This window comes from Sorex fumeus, unplaced genomic scaffold, assembly GCF_029834395.1.
Source record: "Sorex fumeus unplaced genomic scaffold, SorFum_2.1 ptg000044l, whole genome shotgun sequence".
Taxonomy (NCBI): Eukaryota; Metazoa; Chordata; class Mammalia; order Eulipotyphla; family Soricidae; genus Sorex; species Sorex fumeus.
In genome coordinates, this window is record NW_026606101.1 from 51367574 (window position 1) to 51388385 (window position 20812).

Here is a 20812-nt window from a genome sequence, read left to right on the forward strand (position 1 = left end):
CACCAAAACTGCTTAAAATAAGAGCCTTGAATGCAGTTTAGTGTTTTTCATTAATTGGAATAAAATCTTTATTCATTCTGGATACAACTTCTGAAATGCTCAAGCTGTCTTTTTGTTACCTTTAGGCAGAGTAAACCTCGCAACAGACCTTCCTTCCGGCAGACCCTCATGCATTTAGACATTGCGTCTGCAGATGTACTTGCCACCCCACAGGAAACTTACTTCAAGTCTCAGGTAAGACTAAGCCTAGGAGCTTTCTTTTGGGGGGAGCAGGGTAGGGAGCTACTAAGTGGTGCTCAGGAGAACCAGACCCCTTTCAGTTATTTATGATCAAGCAGACTGGCAATGCAATGTGAGATAGTGCTCAGGGAACTTCCAGGGCCACCCCTGGTGATGTTTAGGGAGCCCCAAATGGTGCAGGGATCAAACCAGGATTAGCCATATACAGGACTTGCTCCTTGAGCCTGGTACTAGCACCAAGCCTGGAAACTCTACAAACAGATGGGAAACTGTCAATGAGAAACAGGAAACTCTTACAGGAGGGCCTGATCTAACAAATGATGCAATCTAACGATTTTGGCTCAAATCATCATTAGAGTACCTCACACCTCTGACAGCTAGGTTTTTCAGTCACTTGACATACATTGTTTTCTCATTTAAAAAGAGCTTTCATCCCAGGACTATCCTTGGTGAAATTGTTGAAGAGAGAAAAGAGGCTATCAGAAAAATAACATACAGGGAATTACTGCTGATCTTCATAACAGTATTGCTTTTCTCGGAGCAATACTTAGCAATAAGCTAAAGTATGGAGGAGGGTCATTGACCGCCAGGGAGACCCTTTGAATGCCAACAGGTGGCACCACATAAAATATAAGTTGCCTTGTCTATTGACTTCCACAGTATCACAAATAATCCAAGACTGAAGGCTTCTGAGCTAACTACACAAAGCTCTAGTTAGCTCACAATCCGGGGTGAGGCAGCCTTGCACTGCCTATAACCAGGTTCACTCATGTCTGCAGTTAGATGCCAGGTTGGCAGAAAGGTGACAGGCAGGACATAGCCTCTTTCTCAGATCTCATCATGAGCTGACTTTTAGCTGGAGCACATTGGTTCTTCTGCACTTGACCTTAGCCCTCAACAGGTTCCCATAGGCTTCTTCACGTGGTGTTCTCAGGGCAACTGAGGCTGCAGGAGAGCAGCCCTGCCCTGGAGACTATCATGCAGAGTGAAGCCAGCGAGGAGAGACACCAACCAGAGTGATCTCTCCCATATGCAAGATATAAAGAAACATCATGGTGGACATAACATTTGGAATTCTAATTCGGGGAAACATCATAAGTGGAAACCAAGAACATGAGAACCGGTCTTCAGCAAGAAATGTGCCACCTGAGGGGGGCTGGGAGATGGGATAGGAAGGGGGCAATGACTATGGTGGAAGGAAGTGTTCAACCGGGAGGAGAAGGTGCTGCTGATGGCAAAATGGTAAAGTGTTATGTACAACCGGTAAAGTGACATATATATATGACATATATATGAGACATATATATGTTGTGTGTGTATATATATTATGTATAACTATATATATGTATAACACAACATATATATGTATAACTGCACTGTCCGTGTGGTTATATATATGTTGTATATATATACTCTTTCATATATAACACTTTATATATCTAACAAAGTATAATATATGAAACAGTCAGCAGTAATACTGTAAATCACAGTGCAAAAAAGTACGTATATTTTTTATTATTTTAAAAGTATATATATTTTTTAAGTGCCTCTCATAGAAGTAGACTCCTGTGTGGGAGGCAAATGACGGCGGGGTGGGGGATGGGGTGTGCACTGGTGGAGGGAAGTGGACACTGAAGGTATCCGTGTTGAAGCATTGTATGCCTGAAACCCAATCATGAATAACTTTATGATTTCATGGTGAATAACTTTAAATTTCATGGTGACTACATGAAAAGGGAGAGCAAGAAAGAGAGAGAGAGAGAGAGAGAGAGAGAGAGAGAGAGAGAGAGAGAGCATCTCTCCTGCCAATTGACTTCCTGTGTTGTGTCCAGCATGTTAATATCCCAAGGGCCAAAGCAAATCCTGGATCACCCAGATCAAGAAACAGTTGGCATCTCATGACAAGAAAATCTGCTACCACACACTGCAAGGGCTTGCGTGCCAAATGAGGAGGAATGTGTGACGATAAAGCTGTACATGTCATAAGCCTGGAGGGGGGAGGGCACTGTCCCTATGGATAAAGTGTCATTAGAGATGTACGGCAAGGTACTTAATCCCATGAGACCCAGACCATAGCAAAAGTAAAATAAGATAAAATAATGACGTTTGAAATAAATGCAGGGGACCATATGTGGTGCTGGGAGTTGAACCCAGGTGAGCGGTATGCAAGACCAATGTCTTTCCCACTGTAATTATCTCTCCAGGTCAGAGCTTTAACTCTTAAAATCTAATCTCTTCTCCCACAGCGTTGACTTCTTTCTTATTATATCTTGCCAAAATGAATTTTTTTCTTTTTATTTTTTTCACCCATCCCTCCACCCGTGCAAACTTTCCATCACCAATATCCCCATATTCCCCTCTATTTCCATCTCAGTCCTTACCGTGCCTCTATGGCAGACAATTATTCAGATACTCTTTCTGTAGTTTGGGGCATTTTGCTTGGATATTCCCACCACCATTCAAGCCTGCCTTCTTGGGCAGACACTGGATCATTTCTTTTCTTTTCTTTTCTTTTCTTTTTTTTTTTTTTTTTTTTTTTTTATAATTTATTTATTTATTGAATCACTGTGGGAAAAGTTACAGAGCTTTCGGGTTTAGGTCTCAGTCATGTAGATACCGAACACATTTCCCTTTACCAATACTCATTTTTAACCCCGAACCCCAATAGACCCCCACCTCCCACCCCTCCCAATTCTTATGAGGCAGATGAGTTCTAGTTAATACTCTATCTACTTTGACTAGATAGATTATTTTCGATAGAAGATGCACAATTATTGTTTAGAGTTTACGACCCACCCCCCCCCCCAATCAGACATGCTGAAACAGCGTTGTGAAATGATTTGCTTTCTACAACTTGGTTTAAGAATAAAATGACCCCACCGGGGTCGCCAGCTGCCCCCCACGAGCGGCTCTCCGGCACGGCCACGGCCCCGGAGGCACAAGGACTTAGCACAGAGAACCAGCCGCTTGGAGCAGAAAAGCAAATGGACTTGTGTTGATCCGCGCCACCAAGCCTGCCCGGAGGGGGAAGGGCGTTGACCAGCCCGCCCGTTCCTCTCTGGAAAGAAAGATGGCGGCCGCACGGGAGCCTTGTGGAAAGCGGGTTTGAGCCGGGCTCGGGGGGGGGAGCAGCGGGGACCTCATGGGAAGGGGGGCTTTGTGGGCCGTCCCCCACGCCCCACCGGGGTCGCCAGCTGCCCCCCACGAGCGGCTCTCCGGCACGGCCACGGCCCCGGAGGCACAAGGACTTAGCACAGAGAACCAGCCGCTTGGAGCAGAAAAGCAAATGGACTTGTGTTGATCCGCGCCACCAAGCCTGCCCGGAGGGGGAAGGGCGTTGACCTGCCCGCCCGTTCCTCTCTGGAAAGAAAGATGGCGGCCGCACGGGAGCCTTGTGGAAAGCGGGTTTGAGCCGGGCTCGGGGGGGGGGGAGCAGCGGGGACCTCATGGGAAGGGGGGCTTTGTGGGCCGTCCCCCACGCCCCACCGGGGTCGCCAGCTGCCCCCCACGAGCGGCTCTCCGGCACGGCCACGACTCCAGGACACAGAAACCAATCTCTTAACTAGCTAACTTTTAATAGAAATTCTTCCAGGGTCAATAAGTAAAATAGCAGAAATTCAAAACCGCGCGGCCGCTATCGCGGCCGCGCGACATCATTTTATTCTTAAACCAAGTTGTAGAAAGCAAATCATTTCACAACGCTGTTTCAGCATGTCTGATTGGGGGGGGGGTGGGTCGTAAACTCTTAACAATAATTGTGCATCTTTTATCGAAATAATCTATCTAGTCAAAGTAGATAGAGTATTAACTAGAACTCATCTACCTCACAAGAATTGGGAGGGGTGGGAGGTGGGGGTCTATTGGGGTTCGGGGTTAAAAATGAGTATCGGTAAAGGGAAATGTGTTCGGTATCTACATGACTGAGACCTAAACCCGAAAGCTCTGTAACTTTTCCCACAGTGATTCAATAAATAAATAAATTATAAAAAAAAAAAAAAAAAAAAAAAAAAAAAAAGAATAAAATGATGTCGCGCGGCCGCAATAGCGGCCGCGCGGTTTTGAATTTCTGCTATTTTACTTATTGACCCTGGAAGAATTTCTATTAAAAGTTAGCTAGTTAAGAGATTGATTTCTGTGCCCTGGAGTCGTGGCCGTGCCGGAGAGCCGCTCGTGGGGGGCAGCTGGCGACCTCGGTGGGGCGTGGGGGACGGCCCACAAAGCCCCCCTTCCCATGAGGTCCCCGCCGCTTCCCCGAGCCCGGCTCAAACCCGCTTTCCACAAGGCTCCCGTGCGGCCGCCATCTTTCTTTCCAGAGAGGAGCGGGCGGGCCGGTCAACGCCCTTCCCCCTCCGGGCAGGCTTGGTGGCGCGGATCAACACAATTCTTTTCTTTTTTTAATGTAGGAGTATTGCAACCATTGATTGGGCTGATTGAATTGGGCATGAACTCCACCTTACTTTTTTTTTTTCCTTTTTTATAAATTTATTTATTGAATCACCGTGAGAGCAGTTACAAAGTTTTCGGGTTTAAGTCTCAGTCATACAATGATGAAACACCTGTCCCTTCACCAGTGCCCATTTTCCACCACCAAAAACCCCAGTATACCCCTCATCCCACACCCTCCCCCTACCTGTGGGGCAGATGATTTCCACATTACTCTCTCTCCACTTTGATTTCATTCAATATTTATACCCCAGACCCACCATTATTATTTGGGATTTTACCCCAACACTCAGATCTGCCGAAAAGGCAACCATAGACAATTTTATTCTATTGCTGGTTATGAATAACATATGATGTCACGTGGCCACAGTAGTGGCTGCACAATTTTGGAATTCTAAAATTTTAATTAAATCTGGAGGGATTTCTGCCAAAACCAGCTGTGTTCTGAGATTTGTTCCTGAGTCTCTGGGATCATAGCCATTAAGCAGCTTGATCAGGAGCCAGAGAGGCTGTTCGTGGGCGGTGACTCGGGGTCTCGTTGGCGTGGGGAGGAAAGGGCCGGCTCCACCTCCATCCCATAAGGCCCTGCGTGTCTTATCACTGCGGGCCCAAACCTGACTGTCCAATGGCTTCTGGCGGATGGTGGCCACCGAGTCACCAAGGGGTAACAGGCAGAGAGACAGCACCCTTTCCATTTGGGGTGGCCCGGCCCCGGTAACCTACTGTGGGGACCGGACGCATCTCTGCCAAAAGTTTCTGGGTTCCAAGATTTGTTTCTGAGTCTCTGGGATCATGGCCGTTAAGCAGCTTTATCAGGAACCAGAGAGGCCTTGCCTCTAGTTATATAGCTGAGCTTGTGGGTATGCCTCCCACATATCTAACTTTTGGCCATTTACTTTCTTGGTAAACTTTGCCCCAAGTTGTTGGGGTCTGCCCAAAGGCACAGCAGCAGTTTTGGGGTATCTGGAAGTCTGAAGGCACCATCAGGCTGCTGATGCACTTGCCTCACAGGTAAAGATTGACCTGCTGGCGGCACCATACCCCCTCAAAATGAATTTTTATGCGTTGACTCCAACCTCTATCTTTATTTTCAACACCATTCCAAAGACTCATTCTCAGAAAAAATGTTTTATTGCCAATAGGGCCCATTCTGCTCCTCATTTTCCTGGTGCCCATAGGTGATGAGTTCACCTCCTTAGAGAGTGTGTTTTGTAGGGTGCTGGGCGGTGACTCACGGTTCCATCTTGGTGCCACCTGACGCATTCTACTACTTGCCTCAATCACACACTTGAATAGTTGCTTCTCATGTCTGATAAACAGAGACACTCTACGTATCAGACATCAGGAAACAATATTAAGACATAAGGATGTTTTGTTGATGTTTTCGTTTTATTTTGAAGTGTATAAGGAATGATAAATGAGGCTTTTATCTTGGTCAAAATGTAAACACACTTTTTACAGCAAATTCAGCTGTATCCACAACTATGCCTCTAAGCAACTAGGTTTGCCCTTATATGAGTTTGGTGTTGGGGAGCTATTCTGAGGGTAAAGTGTTTATTTAGGCCCAGCAGTAATAGAATATTAGAGCTCAGTTAAGTCACAATTTTTATAATAAATATTTGACATTTATTTCCAATTGCATCATCATTAATTATGACAATATTTTTACTTCATTTTCCATCTCTGGACCATACAGCCTCACTATTTTTTTTTGGGGGGGTGTCACACCCGGCGATGCACAGGGGTTACTCCTGGTTCTGCAATCAGGAGTTTCTCCTGGCAGTGCTCAAGGGACCATATGGGATGCTGGGAATCGAACCCGGGTCGGCCGCATGCAAGGCAAACAACGCCCTACCCGCTGTGCTATCGCTCCAGCCCCTATGTCGCAATTTTTAACAACTGTTTGCTTCTTTTGAAAAATAACTTGTCATGTCCTTTGATCTACATTCAAGTAAATTTCCTTACAACTTGAAACCAATGCCTAAGTATTCGAATGCCCATAGGTATGGGGCACTGGAATAAGAAATCTCTTAAGTCTTTTTTGTTCATTTTCAGAAAAACAAAGATATAGGAGATTATTGAGGACTCTAGGAAAAGTTCCCAGCTTTAGGATATGGTTGAAATTGCAGAACTGCTTCTTTTACAATGACAAGCCTACTTCCACAACCTCCAAAAAATATTTCTGTTGAGTACTGTCGTAAGCCATCCAGGCGGCAGAGCAAGTATGCTTGGGAAGCTGCTCGTTCTAAACAGATGACACTTGATGCTCAGGGAAGATGCCTTCTGCAGCGAGTGCCCCAGAGATAAGAGCCCTCCATATACAAAGCTCTGTCCTGTGCAGCTCCGGACTCATCCTCCGTTACCTCACTTGTACAAACTCACTTTTTTTAAAGAGGGATCTTAGTGGTGTTAGGAGCTCTAGGTCTAACTGGGGGTCGCAGCAGGCAGGCAATGGGGCAACCAGGTCCTTGTGGTGTGGTGGCAGTGAGCTCAGGGTCTAGGCATGTGCTCTACCTCTTGGATTGTCTCCTCAGTCCACAGACTCACGCCGATCAACAGTTAAACTCAACTCAGAAAAGGCTGTTTGGGAACAACGATAGAAAAGATGAGTCAGGGATGAAGCTCAGCAGTAGAGCACTTGTCTTACATCTGTGGGTCCTGGGTTTGATTTCCAAGCATTTCCCCTACACACACACTGTATAATCTCCGGGCGGCTGGGGGAGGCCCTGGCGGCTCTCCCCCTCGCCCCCAGGTTTGGTGGGCTTGGGCCGCTTCCCTGCTCTGGACAGTTGATACCATGGGTGGATGGCGGAGGAAATGAGGGCCAATCCGGTTGATTGATCAGGTGCCATTTATTCCATTCTCCCTGCGCACCTGTCCCAGTCTCTCTAAGCCCCCCGTTCTAGTCTCACACTGCCCCTCATTCCCGTCTCCTCCTATCTCTCCTGCTTGTCTCTCCATGCTCCTTATCGCAGCCAGCGCTCTCTCTCTCTCTCTCTCTCTCTCTCTCTCTCTCTCTCTCTCTCTCTCTCCTCTCTCCCCGTGTGCCTGCTCCTGTATTCTTCTACATCCTTCTTCTTCTGTCCCCCTTGCTAGTCTCTTCGCACTCCATCTTGCTACTCTAGTCTCTCTCTCTCTCATGTCTCTCCAACTCTCTGGTCTCTCTACAACTCCCCAGTCTCTCTCCAACTCCCTCACACTGGGGGAGATGCTACACCCAGTCAGATGGTGGCAAAATCAACAAAAGAAAGCCCTTCCTGACCTCTGATCTGGCTTAAGGGTGGAATTACCACCTAGGGGCTGTTCCTCTTCTCATTAGTCCTATAACTTAATAAACATCTTGATTAACATCTTAATCCTACCTTTTAATATTAGTTGTTTTGTATGGACATAGTAAGAGATACATTGAGCTTGTAGGGTGGCTCTCCTAGGAACCTCTCACCACGGACTCAGACTATAGTGCTCAGACTGGATTAATCCTAACCCTAGCAGGGTCCAAACTTTTTGGATCATGACAGCATTTGTCCATGACCAAGCTCATAACTTGCAGTTAAGCATTATGGCACTTTGGCCAGGCCCATTTCAATGCCATGGTAGCACATAGCTCACCGCTTGCGCTGGGTCCATCCAGTCCCTCATCAGGACCCTGCTTTGTGGGTAGCTAGGAAGTAAGGGAAACTGAGACTTAGGTCAAGAGAACAGATGCCCCAGAGATAATATTTTCTGGAGTCACTTAACCCCCAAGTTACAAAAGCGTAGCATTAGCTGTCTTCTTGTATCCATACAAAAAGTACATTGCTCTGAATTAACGATGCAAAGGACCCAAGGAAAAGAGAAAAACAATATTTACATGTCAGCAGAACCCAAAGAAAGAAGTTACAGATCAACACAAAGGAATGGGAGCACTGTGGTAGGAGTAACCCAATAAACCTAAGCTCCCTGTGGCAAGGCAGAAAGGATAAACCTATGTACACACACACACACACACACACACACACACACACACACACACAAAAGCAGAAAGAAGAAAAGAAGAAAGGAGCATCTTAAATATAAATATTTTTATGGTTTCGGTAATATGGTTCTAAGTGTTAGCATTTTTGTTTTGGGTTTGGAAGCCACACCGGGCAGTACTCGGGGCTTACTCCTGACTCTGCAGTCAGAGATCACTCCTTGCTGTGCTCGGGGAGACTATTTGGGATACTGAGAATTGAACCCAGGTTGGTCACATGCAAAACAAGGGCCTTACCGCTTGGCTATCACTCCAGCCCCAATTTTGATGTACAGTAACCCACCTAGCCACCACCAAAGTGCTCAAGACCCCCACACCATCCTCATGTCATCCTCACTTCGAGTAGGAAGTATTTTCTTTTAATATTTGCTGCCTTTCACACTTTATCCCAAAATGAACAATTTTTTCCTTTCTGTAAATAGCACCCAATCAATGATCCTTGCTAGTCCCTGGGATTTTTTCAAGGTACTTTATTTCTGAGTCGGAAATGCTAACTATCTGGTTAATGATAATAAAGTATTTGTGGGAGTTGAAGTGATAGTAGAGGGGATGGGGCATTTACCTTGCACGCGACTGATCTGGGTTCAATTTCTGGCACCCCATATAGTCTCCCAAGGCAGCCAGGAGTAATTCCTGAGAGCAGAGCAAGAGTAACCTCTGAGAACCACCAGATTTGACCCAAAAACCAAAATAATTATAATAAAGCATTTATGAACTAGCTAGTGACTAGGTGCTAAGAAAAACAGCAGGCCTTTTGTGTAAAACCCTTGCCCTGTGATGTTTGGATTATTTTTCTTGATCTCAACATCCTTTCTTTCCAAATGAGGTTTGATGAGAATTAAATGAGACGTTAAAAATACAAGGTCATTGAAACCGCAAAGAACTAGCTGATTGTGAGATGTTATTCCCCTCCCCAAAAGTTACAATAATTGCCTACGTGGAGAAATGGCTTATTGTCTACAAATGTAGCAGCTGCTTTGGCGAAATCAATATCGTACTGAAATTGGTTTTTCCCATAGATGAAGCCTCCATTAGGTGGTTTCATTCTGCGCACTTTTTCTGAGGAACTCCTGCGTTGGCAGCTAGAGGACTCTGATTAACTGTGTTTTCACTTCGCGTCTCCCCAAGAGGAGCTCGTTGTTGAACACGTGGTTTGGCTCTTTCCTACCAGTCTGGCCGCTGAAGCCCACGTTTTCACTTGCTGACATTTCCTCATCATTTGCAGCCCATGGCTGTGAGTTTCTGGTCTCCATCTCCCCGCAAAACTGTCCATCACTGTGCTTCCAGGAACGGAGCTGACACCTTCCAGGGAGGAAAACACTTCCTGTGTGTCTCACAACAGCACGTGTATCGATGCAGCTTATATAAATAGAAGAGATGAACAAAGCAACCAATTTCCGTACAATATATGATTCCATCAAAGTAACCGCTTCATTCCTAGACATTAACCCATTTCTCCAGGTAGGCAATCAGTGCTCTTCGTATCAGTTCCATCTAATAAGTCTTTCAAAAACATGCATCCCTGTCCTAGAACTAAGCTGCTGGGTGAGTCCTGGGGTCTGCTTCTAAAATCTTCCACCCCGCGCTGCTTTGCCATTCTACTTTCCTTTAGGGTACCACACTGCCACCCAGGAATCCTAGAGCTTTGAGTTGCAGTTTACTACACTCATTTGAGTTTAGACTTTTCTGCTTAAGAGTAAGTTCATGGCATAAAGTAACAAAATAGGAGACAAATACCCAAGAACAGCCGAGATAAATACCAGAAGGTTTACTCCATGGCTTGGAGGCCAGCTGCACACTCTAGGGATAAAGGCAGCTCAGATAGAGAAGGGAGCACCAAATAAAGAGTGTTGGGAAGATCCGCCCAGAATGGGAGATGCATACTGAAAGTAGACTATACATCGAATATGATTGCCACTCAATGCCTCTTTTGCAAACCACAGCACACAAAAGGAAAGAGAGAACAAAAGGAAGTGCCCTGCCACAGAGGCAGGGTGGAATGGGGGAATGGGGGGTGGGAGGGATACTGGGATTAGTGGTGGTGGAGAATGGGCACTGGTGGAGGGATGGGTACTCGATCATTGTATAACTGAAACCCAAGCACAAAAATTTGTAAGTCTACAACTGTACCTCATGGTGTTTCACTAATAAAAATTTTTTAAATTATTTATTAAAATACATATTGATTGGAAAAAAGTTGAAAAAAAAAGTAAGTTCATGGGGGCTGGAGAGATAGTGCAGGCAGTATGGTGCTTGCCTTGCATTCAACCAACCTTAGTTCCCTGGCAAAAACATATAGTTCTCGAGCACCACCAAGAGTGATCCCTGAGCACAAAGTCAAGAGTAAGACCCTGAGCACCACTGAGTGTGCCCCCTAAACCCCCATAAAAGAGTAAGTTCATGGGCCCAGGGAGATAGTTGAAGAGGCAGAGCATATCCCTAGCTTGCTTAGTGAAGCCTTGAGTTCAGAACCCCACCACACATGGACCCCAAGCAATGAATTGTCAGCCACTAGCACCTCTGAGTGTGGCCCCTATTAAAATAAAGAGAATAATTTCGAGGAACAAGTGAGGACTTAGGCAGAGGTTGGGCATCCTCATGCTTGGGAATGAAGTAGCAAGTTCCTGTGCCAAGAGTTGGGCTTTTCTGACTCAGAATCAGTGACTTTCAGCAATGTAGTCCCCAGCGGGCTAGGCTGGAACTGACACAACCCTTTTTTTTCTTTTTTAATTCTAATGACATATGAACAAAACGTTCTGGCTTGACCACACACAGTTAAGTGTGTGGTTCAGGAACACTAAGTACATCTACAGTATTTTCCTCTACATACAAAATATTTCAACCTCCCATTAAGTGAAATTTTCTTTTCTTTTCTTTTTAGCAGGGTTGGGGGTTTGGAAGGCCACATCTGGCATGCTCAGGAGTTACTCCTGACTCTGTGCTCAGGGATAATTTCTGGTGTGCTTGGGGGACCATGTGGGATGCTGTGGATCAAACTCGGGTTGGCTGCATGCAAAGCAAATGCCTTATCCTCTTATCGGTCCCCATGCCCCGACCCCCCCTCATTAAACTAAATTTTCATTTCCCATTCGGTAGTTATTTCAGATAGCCATTGAATTGGCCTCTTCTGGATATTCCCTTTAAGTTCAATGATATGATACTTGTCCCTTTGTGTTTCACATACATAGCATGTTTTCAAGATTCACCTCTCTTGGAATATGTGTCAAAACTTTGTTCCTTTTTTCTGATGGAATAAAATTCTTGGGGGTAAGGTGGAGGTGGTGTTGTGGTTGGGTTACACTGGAAGTGCTCAGGGGCTATTCCTGGCTCTGTGCTCAGCCGTGACCCCTGGACATGCTCCTGAGAACTATATGTGATTGTGGGAATCAAACTGGGGTTGGCCATATGCAAGGCAAGTGCCCTAACTTTCAGTACTATCTCTCCATCCCTCTGAATAATATCCTTTTATATACTAGATTTTGCTTATCTGTTCATCTAGTTTAACTTCCTTTGATACTGATAGTATAGGAAATAAAAAAGCTGACAGCTAAAAAAACTTCAGTCTTGATTAAATAACCTGAAAACTGGGGTCTGGAGCGATAGCACAGCAGGTAAGATGTTTGCCTTTCACACGGCTGACCCACGTTCGATTACACGCATCCCATATGGTCCCCCGAGCACTGCCAGGAGTAATTCCTGAGTCCATGAGCCAGGAGTAACCCCTGTGCATCGCCAGGTGTGACCCAAAAAGAAAATAATAATAATAACCTGAAAACTGGAAAAGACCAAAAAAAAAACCTTCTTAATGTGATGGTCTTGGGGGTGGAGCGACAATACAGTGGGTAAGGCACTTGCTTTGCACATGGCCAACCCAGGTTTTATCCCTTCCCATCTTGTGCCCTGAGCCCTGTCAGGATAATTCCTGAGTGCAGAGCCAGGAGAAAGCCCTGAGCATCACCAGGTGTGACCCAAAAAACCAAAACAAACAACAATAAATAGAAAGGTAGATAATAGATAAATAGATAGGAGATAGATAGATAGATAGATAGATAGATAGATAGATAGATAGACAGACAGATAGAATGGTCTTTCCAGACCTTATCTTGGGACAAAAGGAGATTTCCATCCATGATAATTGCCCCAAGTTTCACCAGATTTTCCTTTGCCTGCTTTGCCTGATGTGGAAGACCTGGGATCAGTCCCTGGCACTTTTTTTTAGTTCCCTGAGCCTGCCAGGAGTGCAGAGCAAGGAGGAAGCCCTGAGTAGGAAACCCAAATAGCCTCAGAGTAACGTTGGTCCTGCTTTCCATGAAGTGCCTGGACGAGTAGTATCTCCGGTTTATTGGTGTTGGCACTGCTTGCTGGTAAAAATTATTGCCCCTGCTCTCATCCATTGGCTGCTGCCTCCTCAGTGCACTGCTCCACCTGCTGGGGGCTGTGATTTCCAGAGCTAATGACAAGGACAAGCTCTGGATGTCTCAAGATTCCAAACCTGCCAGCATTCCCTGTGGAGTTGCACTTTGCAGGAGCAAAGCTAGCGAGGATGCACAATTCTACACGTAATTCAGGGTGACAGGCAGCTCTTCTCTGCGGGCAGTGCTCAGAGATCGGATATCCGCAGGACTTCTTCCCTTGAGGTGTTGTTCTGTTTGGGTTTTTTATTGAATCACGGCGAGATACACAAAGTTGTTCATGATTGGATTTCAGTTTTGTTTTTTTTTTCTTTATTTTTATTTTATTGAATCACCATGAAGTAGAGCATTACAAAGCTGTTCATGATTGGGTTTCGGTCATACGTGTTCCAGCACCCACCCGTTTACCACTGTAATTTCCCAGCATCGACCAGTGACCTGTTTCCCTCCTGACCCCCCAAACCCCACCTGCCTTTATGGCAGGAACCTCTCTCCTCTGCTCTTCTCCCCTCCCCTCTCCTCTCTTCTCTTCCCACCCCCCGCGCATTTTAGGAATCATGGCTTGCAATACAGATGCTGAAAGGTTATCATGTCTATCCCTTTACCTACTTTCAACACTCAATTCTTGTCCAGGGTGGTCATCTCCAAGTAATGTTCTCATAATGGACCCTCCTCTATCTTAACTACCCTCTACCCCCTACACCCTTATGGTAATTTTTAGCCATTTACCAGTTATCCTGGACCTTTTCCCCTGGTGTTGACTATTCATTTCATACTGTTTTTTTCTAAATATCCCACAAATGAATACAATTATTCTATGTCCACCCTGACTCATTTTACTTAGCATGATACTCTCCAATTTCACCCATTTATAGGCAAATTTCATGATCTTGTTTTTCCTAACAGCTGCGTAGTATTCCAAACTCTTTAAATATATATACATATGTATATATATTCATTTTTGAGGGAGTAGAGCCATTGGATCATACCGATCAGTGCCCAGGGGCCATTCCTGTTTCTGCATTCAGGAATGACCCCTGGTGGTACATGGGAAAATGAATGTGGTGCTGGGGATTCAAACCAGAGTTGGCAGGAAGCCTTAACTCCTGTCCTGTCTTTTCAGCCCCAGGAAATGGATTTTCTTAGTACAAAGCCATCTTCAGAAGATTCTTTCAGTCTCATCTACTCTATGCTAGATATCAGAAAGTTTATTTCTTATAGTTATTTTTAAACCTGAATCTTGCTACCAGAGGTATTCCATCTCCTGAGCTCTGCTTTATCATTCTAAATTACAGTTCTACCCACTGTAATTTTTTGCTCAAAAGAGGACACTTTTAGTTCCAAATTTGAGCCTTTCCCTTAATTTTGTTTTAATTTTTGTTGTTGTTATTTGGTTTTTTGTTTGTTTGTTTGTTTGAAGCTGCACCTAGTGATGCTCAGGAGTTAACCCTGGTGGTGTTTGAGGACCAGAAGGGGTAGCAGGGTTCAAATCCTGGGTTGGGCTTCATGCAAGGCAAATGCCCTACTCATTATACTATTATACTATCACTCCAACCCCTCCCTTATTCTTTTTCTTTTCTTTTTCACTTTACTTTTTTATTTCAGTGGTGGTGGGGAGGTTGAGTCGCACCCAGTGATGCTCAGGGCATATTCGTGGCTCTGTGCTCAGGTATCACTCCTGGCAGTGTTGAGGGACCATATGTGATGCTGGAGAAGGGACCCAGGTCAGCTGCATGCGAGGCAAGGTGAACTTCCTGTATCTTCAGTCTTATCTCTCAGACCCTTATCCTTTCTTTTGATCTAGTGAGTCTTGAGTGTCAGTCTTCAAATGGAAATGCTCATGGAGCTCAACCAAACCTGTGCTTACTGCTTAGGTACAGTCACGGACTGTTACCAAACAATGGGCAGCACATTCCACGGTGGTTTTCTGATGAAGATGTTTGGCAGCTTTGCTGTTCAAAAGTGAACTAGCTGGCAGAAATTTCTCTCCATGGTCAGTCAACATTTATTTCTGAAGGTCTATAAAGCATATTATAAGCAGTTAAGACAGATGAGCACATTCTAAGTATTATAGCCTAGTTTCCTCTATAGAAATTTATGAGAAAGGGCTACTTGGGAGAAATCATCTGTAATTCTACAACTACTTAAACATAACTTCTCCCAGGGCTAACAGAAATCATTTTTTAACACCAATCTAGAGGAAGATTATACAGTTAAAAACTTTTAGTTACATATCTGGCCTTCACAAGAAATTATCTAAATCATATTGTCTCTGAGTCTGGTAGTCTACACAAAATGTGAGAAAACTTCTCCTTTTGCTATTTTCTAGATCCTACCCAAGAGATCCTACTTTTGCATAGATTCTCCTGCTTTCTGAAACTTAGATTAAATTGGCTTGAAATTCTATCCCTCATGGAAAATCAAGTTTTCTAACATTTCTGTGAATTTGGGACAGATTTATAATTTCATGCTCATCATTTTCCTGAAATCCTTGCCTCCATCCCTGACATACCATGATTATTTTTATTTGTCCTATCATTGACCCAAATATGAAATTTAACAGTCTTTTCTTTGTTTTTAATTCTTAAAAATATAAAGTCATCCAATGCCAGAGACTTGCCTGAAAGTTTTGGAAATTAGAAGAGGCTTTATGTTTTGAGCAATTAATTACATTTTAGACCTTCATCCATTCCCTAAAGATTTTGTCAGACTGCTAAATCATTTAACTTGAGTTGTTGCTCTTCTTCTTTCTTTTTTTATTTTTCCTTTCTTGTGCCCCAATTCCTATGCAGTTTCCTCATTTTTGTATCCCCATCTTTTGCTATTTCTTGGTTCTTATATACCTAGTACTTTCTCAAGATAATCTCATACAGCCTAAGAGGAATTCTGGTGCCAGTTGTAAAGATAGTCCTGTTGACACAGACTAACTGGCACTGCCCGGGTATCACAGCAGTGCTCTTGCCTGAAAGTTCCCTGTCCAGAGGTGATGGCTGGTGTGTCAGCTGTGATGTGTTATGGGCAGTACCTCGCAAGGAAACTGGAGAAGAGACACTATCACATGCCGGACTTATAGAGAAAATTGGGGCTGGCATGTGGTTTACGGTAGCTGGAGAGACTTTGGCTCACCACTAATATGTATGAAACACTCATTCTGAAAAACTTCATGGGAAGCTCACAAGAAACAAAAATCTGGTCCATGATCTTCTGGTTATACCTACTAATCAAGTCAACTTTGTCCTGACCCAGGCTGAATGGAGAGAAGAAGTGAAAAAACACTTTGAAAAGATAAAAAGTGAAGGAACTTGTATACACCGCTTAGATGAAGAGCTGATTCGAAGGCGCAGAGAAGAGCTCAGGTGAGCAGGTCTCTCCCCACCTCCGCCCCACCTTCAGGTACTCACGGACACCCTCTGTGTGGATCATCTTCCACTTTCCACAAACCTTTCGTCTCTGCTGCATGTTCTTCTTTTTTTTTTTTTATTAGTGAAACACCATGAGGTACAGTTATAGACTTACAAATTTTTGTGCTTGGGTTTCAGTTATACAATGATCAAGTTCCCATCCCTCCACCAGCACCCATCCTCCACCACCACAGGTCCCAGCATCCTTCCCACCCCCCATCCCCCATGGCAGGGCATTCCCCCTTGTTCTCTCTCTCTCCTTTTGGGTCCTGTGGTTTGCAAGAGAGGCATTGAGTGGCAATCATTTCAGTCTATAGTCTACTTTCAGCATGCTTCTCCCACCCTGGGTGGATCCTCCCAGTACCCTTTATTTGGTGCTCTCTTCTCTATCTGAGCTTCCTTTTCCCCTAGCACGTGTGACTGGCCTCCAAGTCATGGAGCAAAATTCCTGGTACTAATCTCTGCCACTCCTGGGTGTTAAGTCTCCCATTTTGTTGCTTTATGTTCCCCAGATGAATGCCATCTTAAATCAGCATTCTACCTATATTGCAAACCATAATGCCCCAAAGGGGAGAGACAGAGAGGGAGAGACAGAGAGAAATAGATAGAAAGAGAGAGAGAGAGAGAAAGAGAGAGAGAGAGAGAAGGAAAGTGCCTGCCATAGAGAGGGTGGTGGGAGAGACATCGGTGGTGGAAAGTGTACACTGGTCAAGGGGTTTCAGTGAAATATACACTGAAACCCGCCATGATCCGCTTTATTACTCTGTATCTCACAGTTATTCAATTAAAAAAAAAACAGCATTCCATGGGGCCTAAGAGACAAGATTTGAACACTTGTTTGGCATGCTGGAGGTCTGAGCTTCTTCCTCTGCACTGCATGTTTCCCCCAAGCACTGTCAGGAGCAACCTCAAAGCACCAAGCAGGAGTAACCCCTGAGCACTGCCCAAACCCCCAAATTAGCCCTCCTTTATGACTCTTTATTCTCTGTGTTATTCTTGCCTGCTACTCTCCTTTATTATACTCTCCTATATTATTTGTTACATGGAAGGCCAGAAACTTAGATGTTGTCTCTGGTCTTAGAATGCGTATATTCTGTTATCGGCTACAAGACACAGTCCTAGGTAATGTCTCTGCCAGACAGGACTGTGCTATGGATCACCTTTCGCTGCACATTTCCAAGTTACAGATGAGTCATTCATCCACTATTCTTTTTGGGGGGGCGCATTTTGGGTCACACCTGGTGATGCTCAGAGTTACTCCTGGTTCTGCACTCAGGAATTACTCCTGGCAATGCTCGGGGGACCATATGAGATGCAGGGGATCGAACCTTGGTTAGCCACATGCAAGGCAAAATGCCCCCCACCCCCCCACTGTACTACCGCTCTAGCCTCTTATCCAGTATTCTTAGTAAGATATTCCAAACACTACACAGATAATCTACAATTCAAACATGACTCACACTCAGATTTTACTTGGGATTCATGTGGCCCGTCCAGATAAACCCAGAGGTTGTACATGGCCTCTGTCCCCTTCCATCTCCCCAAGAGTCAGGCAGTGGCACTTTACATTCCGATGCTTTGTATGGAGATCTCACACACACACACACACACACACACACACACACACACACACACACCAGTGCTTAGTTCATGTGGCTTTGTTCTCCGCCAAGTTAATGGGCTCTTCTTTTTTTTGGGGGGGGAGGTCACACCTGGTGATGCACAGGGGTTACTCCTTGCTCTGCACTCAGGAATTACTCCTGGCAGTGCTCAGGGGACCATATGGGATGCTGGGAATCGAACCCGGGTCGGTCGCGGGCAAGGCAAACGCCCCACCCGCTGTACTATCACTCCAGCCCCCATAATTGGCTCTTCTGACCTCACTGCGTGTCCTTTGCTTGACAGGCATGCCTTAGATATTCGTGAGCACTACGAACGGAAACTCGAGCGAGCTAATAACTTGTACATGGAGCTGAGCGCCATCATGCTGCAGCTAGAAATGCGGGAGAAGGAGCTGATCAAGTATGTGTCCATGCTGACTGGGCTGGTGGACGGGGCTCTGTCCCTCAACAGGGCAAGCGTCACCCTTCCACATCCCCACGCCTCTGGGCTGGCGGGCACTCAGTTCACTCAGCCCCGTGCCTGAAGGGATGTGCTGGGCCCAGCATCATTCCCCCATGTGAGGTTTACCATTAAGTAGGGTTGCCAGGGAAACATGCCCTTGGCATTGAAACCCGCACCTTAGCCGTGCTTAATGGCTTTATGGGATGGGGTGGTGGGGGTCTTCATTTCCAGAGCAGCTTGGGAGGGATAACTGGGAGTTTTAGTCCCCCATTCTCCCGTTGGGGGAAGTAAAGAGCCACTAAAAGTGGTTTAAGGAATTTTCTCGGGACTGGAGCAATAGCACAGCGGGTAAGGCGTTAGCCTTGCACGTGGCGGACCTGGGTTCGATTCCCAGCATCTCATATGGTTTCCTGAGCACCTCCAGGAGTAATTCCTGAGTGCATGAGCCAGGAATAACCCCTGTGCATTGCTGGTTGTGACCCCCCCAAAAAAAATTTTTTTCTCAGAAAAGCACAAAATCCCCCTGGAACTGAGTCAAAACTTCCTCTACCTATGTCTCCCATGAGGTGTGCTGGGAAATGAAGGTTCTCCTCAGCATCAAGCCGCGCCCCAGTGCGGTCACCTGCATTTGACTTTAGAATCATTTTCCCTCCTGTATGGCCCCATCCTGTGTGAATGCAAAGAGCAGCTTTATCATGCAATTCACTTGAATCTGCTGAGTGTGGCCCACAGCCAGGCCAGGTCGGGCTGGGACATGTTCTGCCGGGTTTTCCCGTTGGCCATGACAGAACTATGGGCTTTTCCTTTTCCTCCACAGGCGTGAGCAAGCCGTGGAGAAAAAATACCCCGGAACCTACAAACGACACCCTGCGCGTCCGATAATCCACCCTAACGCCATGGAGAAGCTCATGAAGAGGAAATGTGTACCGCACAAACCTGGGGCACAGACCAAACGGTGGGTAAGACACCTGTGCCCATGTGTAGGTTACCTGGAGGAGAAAATACACCCCCCTCAGGACACATTGTCAGATGGGGGCGGGGGTGCCACTTCCCACACATAGTTCTTTGCAAACAAACTTCCAGATGGGTCAGAGGGAGAAGGTGAGAGAGTGTCGCCCTGGGTTCCAGATTCTAGATCTTTTTTTTTTTTTTTTGCTTTTTGGGTCACACCTGGTGATGCTCAGGGGTTACTCCTGGCTCTGCACTCAGGAATTACTCCTGGCAGTGCTTGGGGGACCATATGCCATATGGGATGCCAGGGATTGAACCCAGGTCGGCTGCATGCAAGGCAAATGCCCTACCTGCTGTGCTATTGCTCTGACCCCCAGATTCTAGCTCTTATCCATGAAGGTACATCTGATGGGTTTAGCTTGGACTAGGGAAAGGAGAAGGAACTTAAATCCCAGCTCTGCCTTGTATAATTTACAACATGGACCATGAACCTAATCTCTCTTTTAGAGTAAAGTGACATCCTGGTGACACAGATTTTCTTTCACTTTTTTTTTTGACCCCAAGTGCCTGGAACTGGTGGGCTCATGACAAATCTGGAGTCCATACTTTGCCCCACCCTGTATTATTCATTTTGTTGTTGTTGTTTTCTGATAAGTGCCTATAAATCTGCCACCAAAACCCAAAGCCAATGCTGATTGTCACCTGCGTTTGACTGAGTCTCTCTTTGGGTCCTTTCCTGTTACTGAACTTCTGTGAAATTAAAAACACATGTCAGAACACCCAGAAAATCAGAGGTGTCCAAAACAATGAGATTTGAATCGTTTTTCAAAAATTTCCTTTTCCTCTAATGACTATACATTTTTTCTATTAGTTTAACCTTAGAATATCCCTCTGGACTCATCCTCCTCGAATAATGGGGATGATGCTATCCTAGCCAAGGGCACGGACAGAAAAGTAGTTGAATCTACACCTCAACCTGGGGTGTAGACCTCCAGGTGAGAGCTGAGATCAGTGTAGTAAGGTAACTAGGCAGGGAGGAAGGTGAAAGGTCAGAGGAAAGGGAAGCCAGCGGCAGGGTGTGGCCTGTTTGGGGGCAGGCCTCCTCCACAGTCCAGGGGGCCTAGAGTTCCCTCCTGATGATACTGGGTCCAGCTTTGTGGGTCTGACAGGTCAGTGCTCACAACTGGCCGCCACTGAGGCCCAGCAGTGTTGGAGGACTGCAGGGTCACACCCAGCAGTGCGTGGAGGCTGCGAGGTGCCATGGGAGCCAGGAGTCAAATTTGGGACCT

The 20812-nt window shown here is 45.6% G+C and overlaps 1 protein-coding gene across 4 annotated transcripts in view; it reads left to right on the top strand.

Moving 5' to 3' along the window:
- MAP3K13 (mitogen-activated protein kinase kinase kinase 13) overlaps nucleotides 1-20812 on the top strand; it is a 204177-nt gene that overhangs the window by 170064 nt on the left and 13301 nt on the right. For all 4 annotated transcript variants that reach the window (XM_056121640.1, XM_056121641.1, XM_056121643.1 and 1 more), the window contains 4 exons: nucleotides 126-234; nucleotides 16354-16463; nucleotides 18414-18530; nucleotides 19390-19527. In XM_056121640.1, the coding sequence (XP_055977615.1) occupies nucleotides 126-234; nucleotides 16354-16463; nucleotides 18414-18530; nucleotides 19390-19527 (474 nt within the window). The remainder of the gene's footprint in view (nucleotides 1-125; nucleotides 235-16353; nucleotides 16464-18413; nucleotides 18531-19389; nucleotides 19528-20812) is intronic.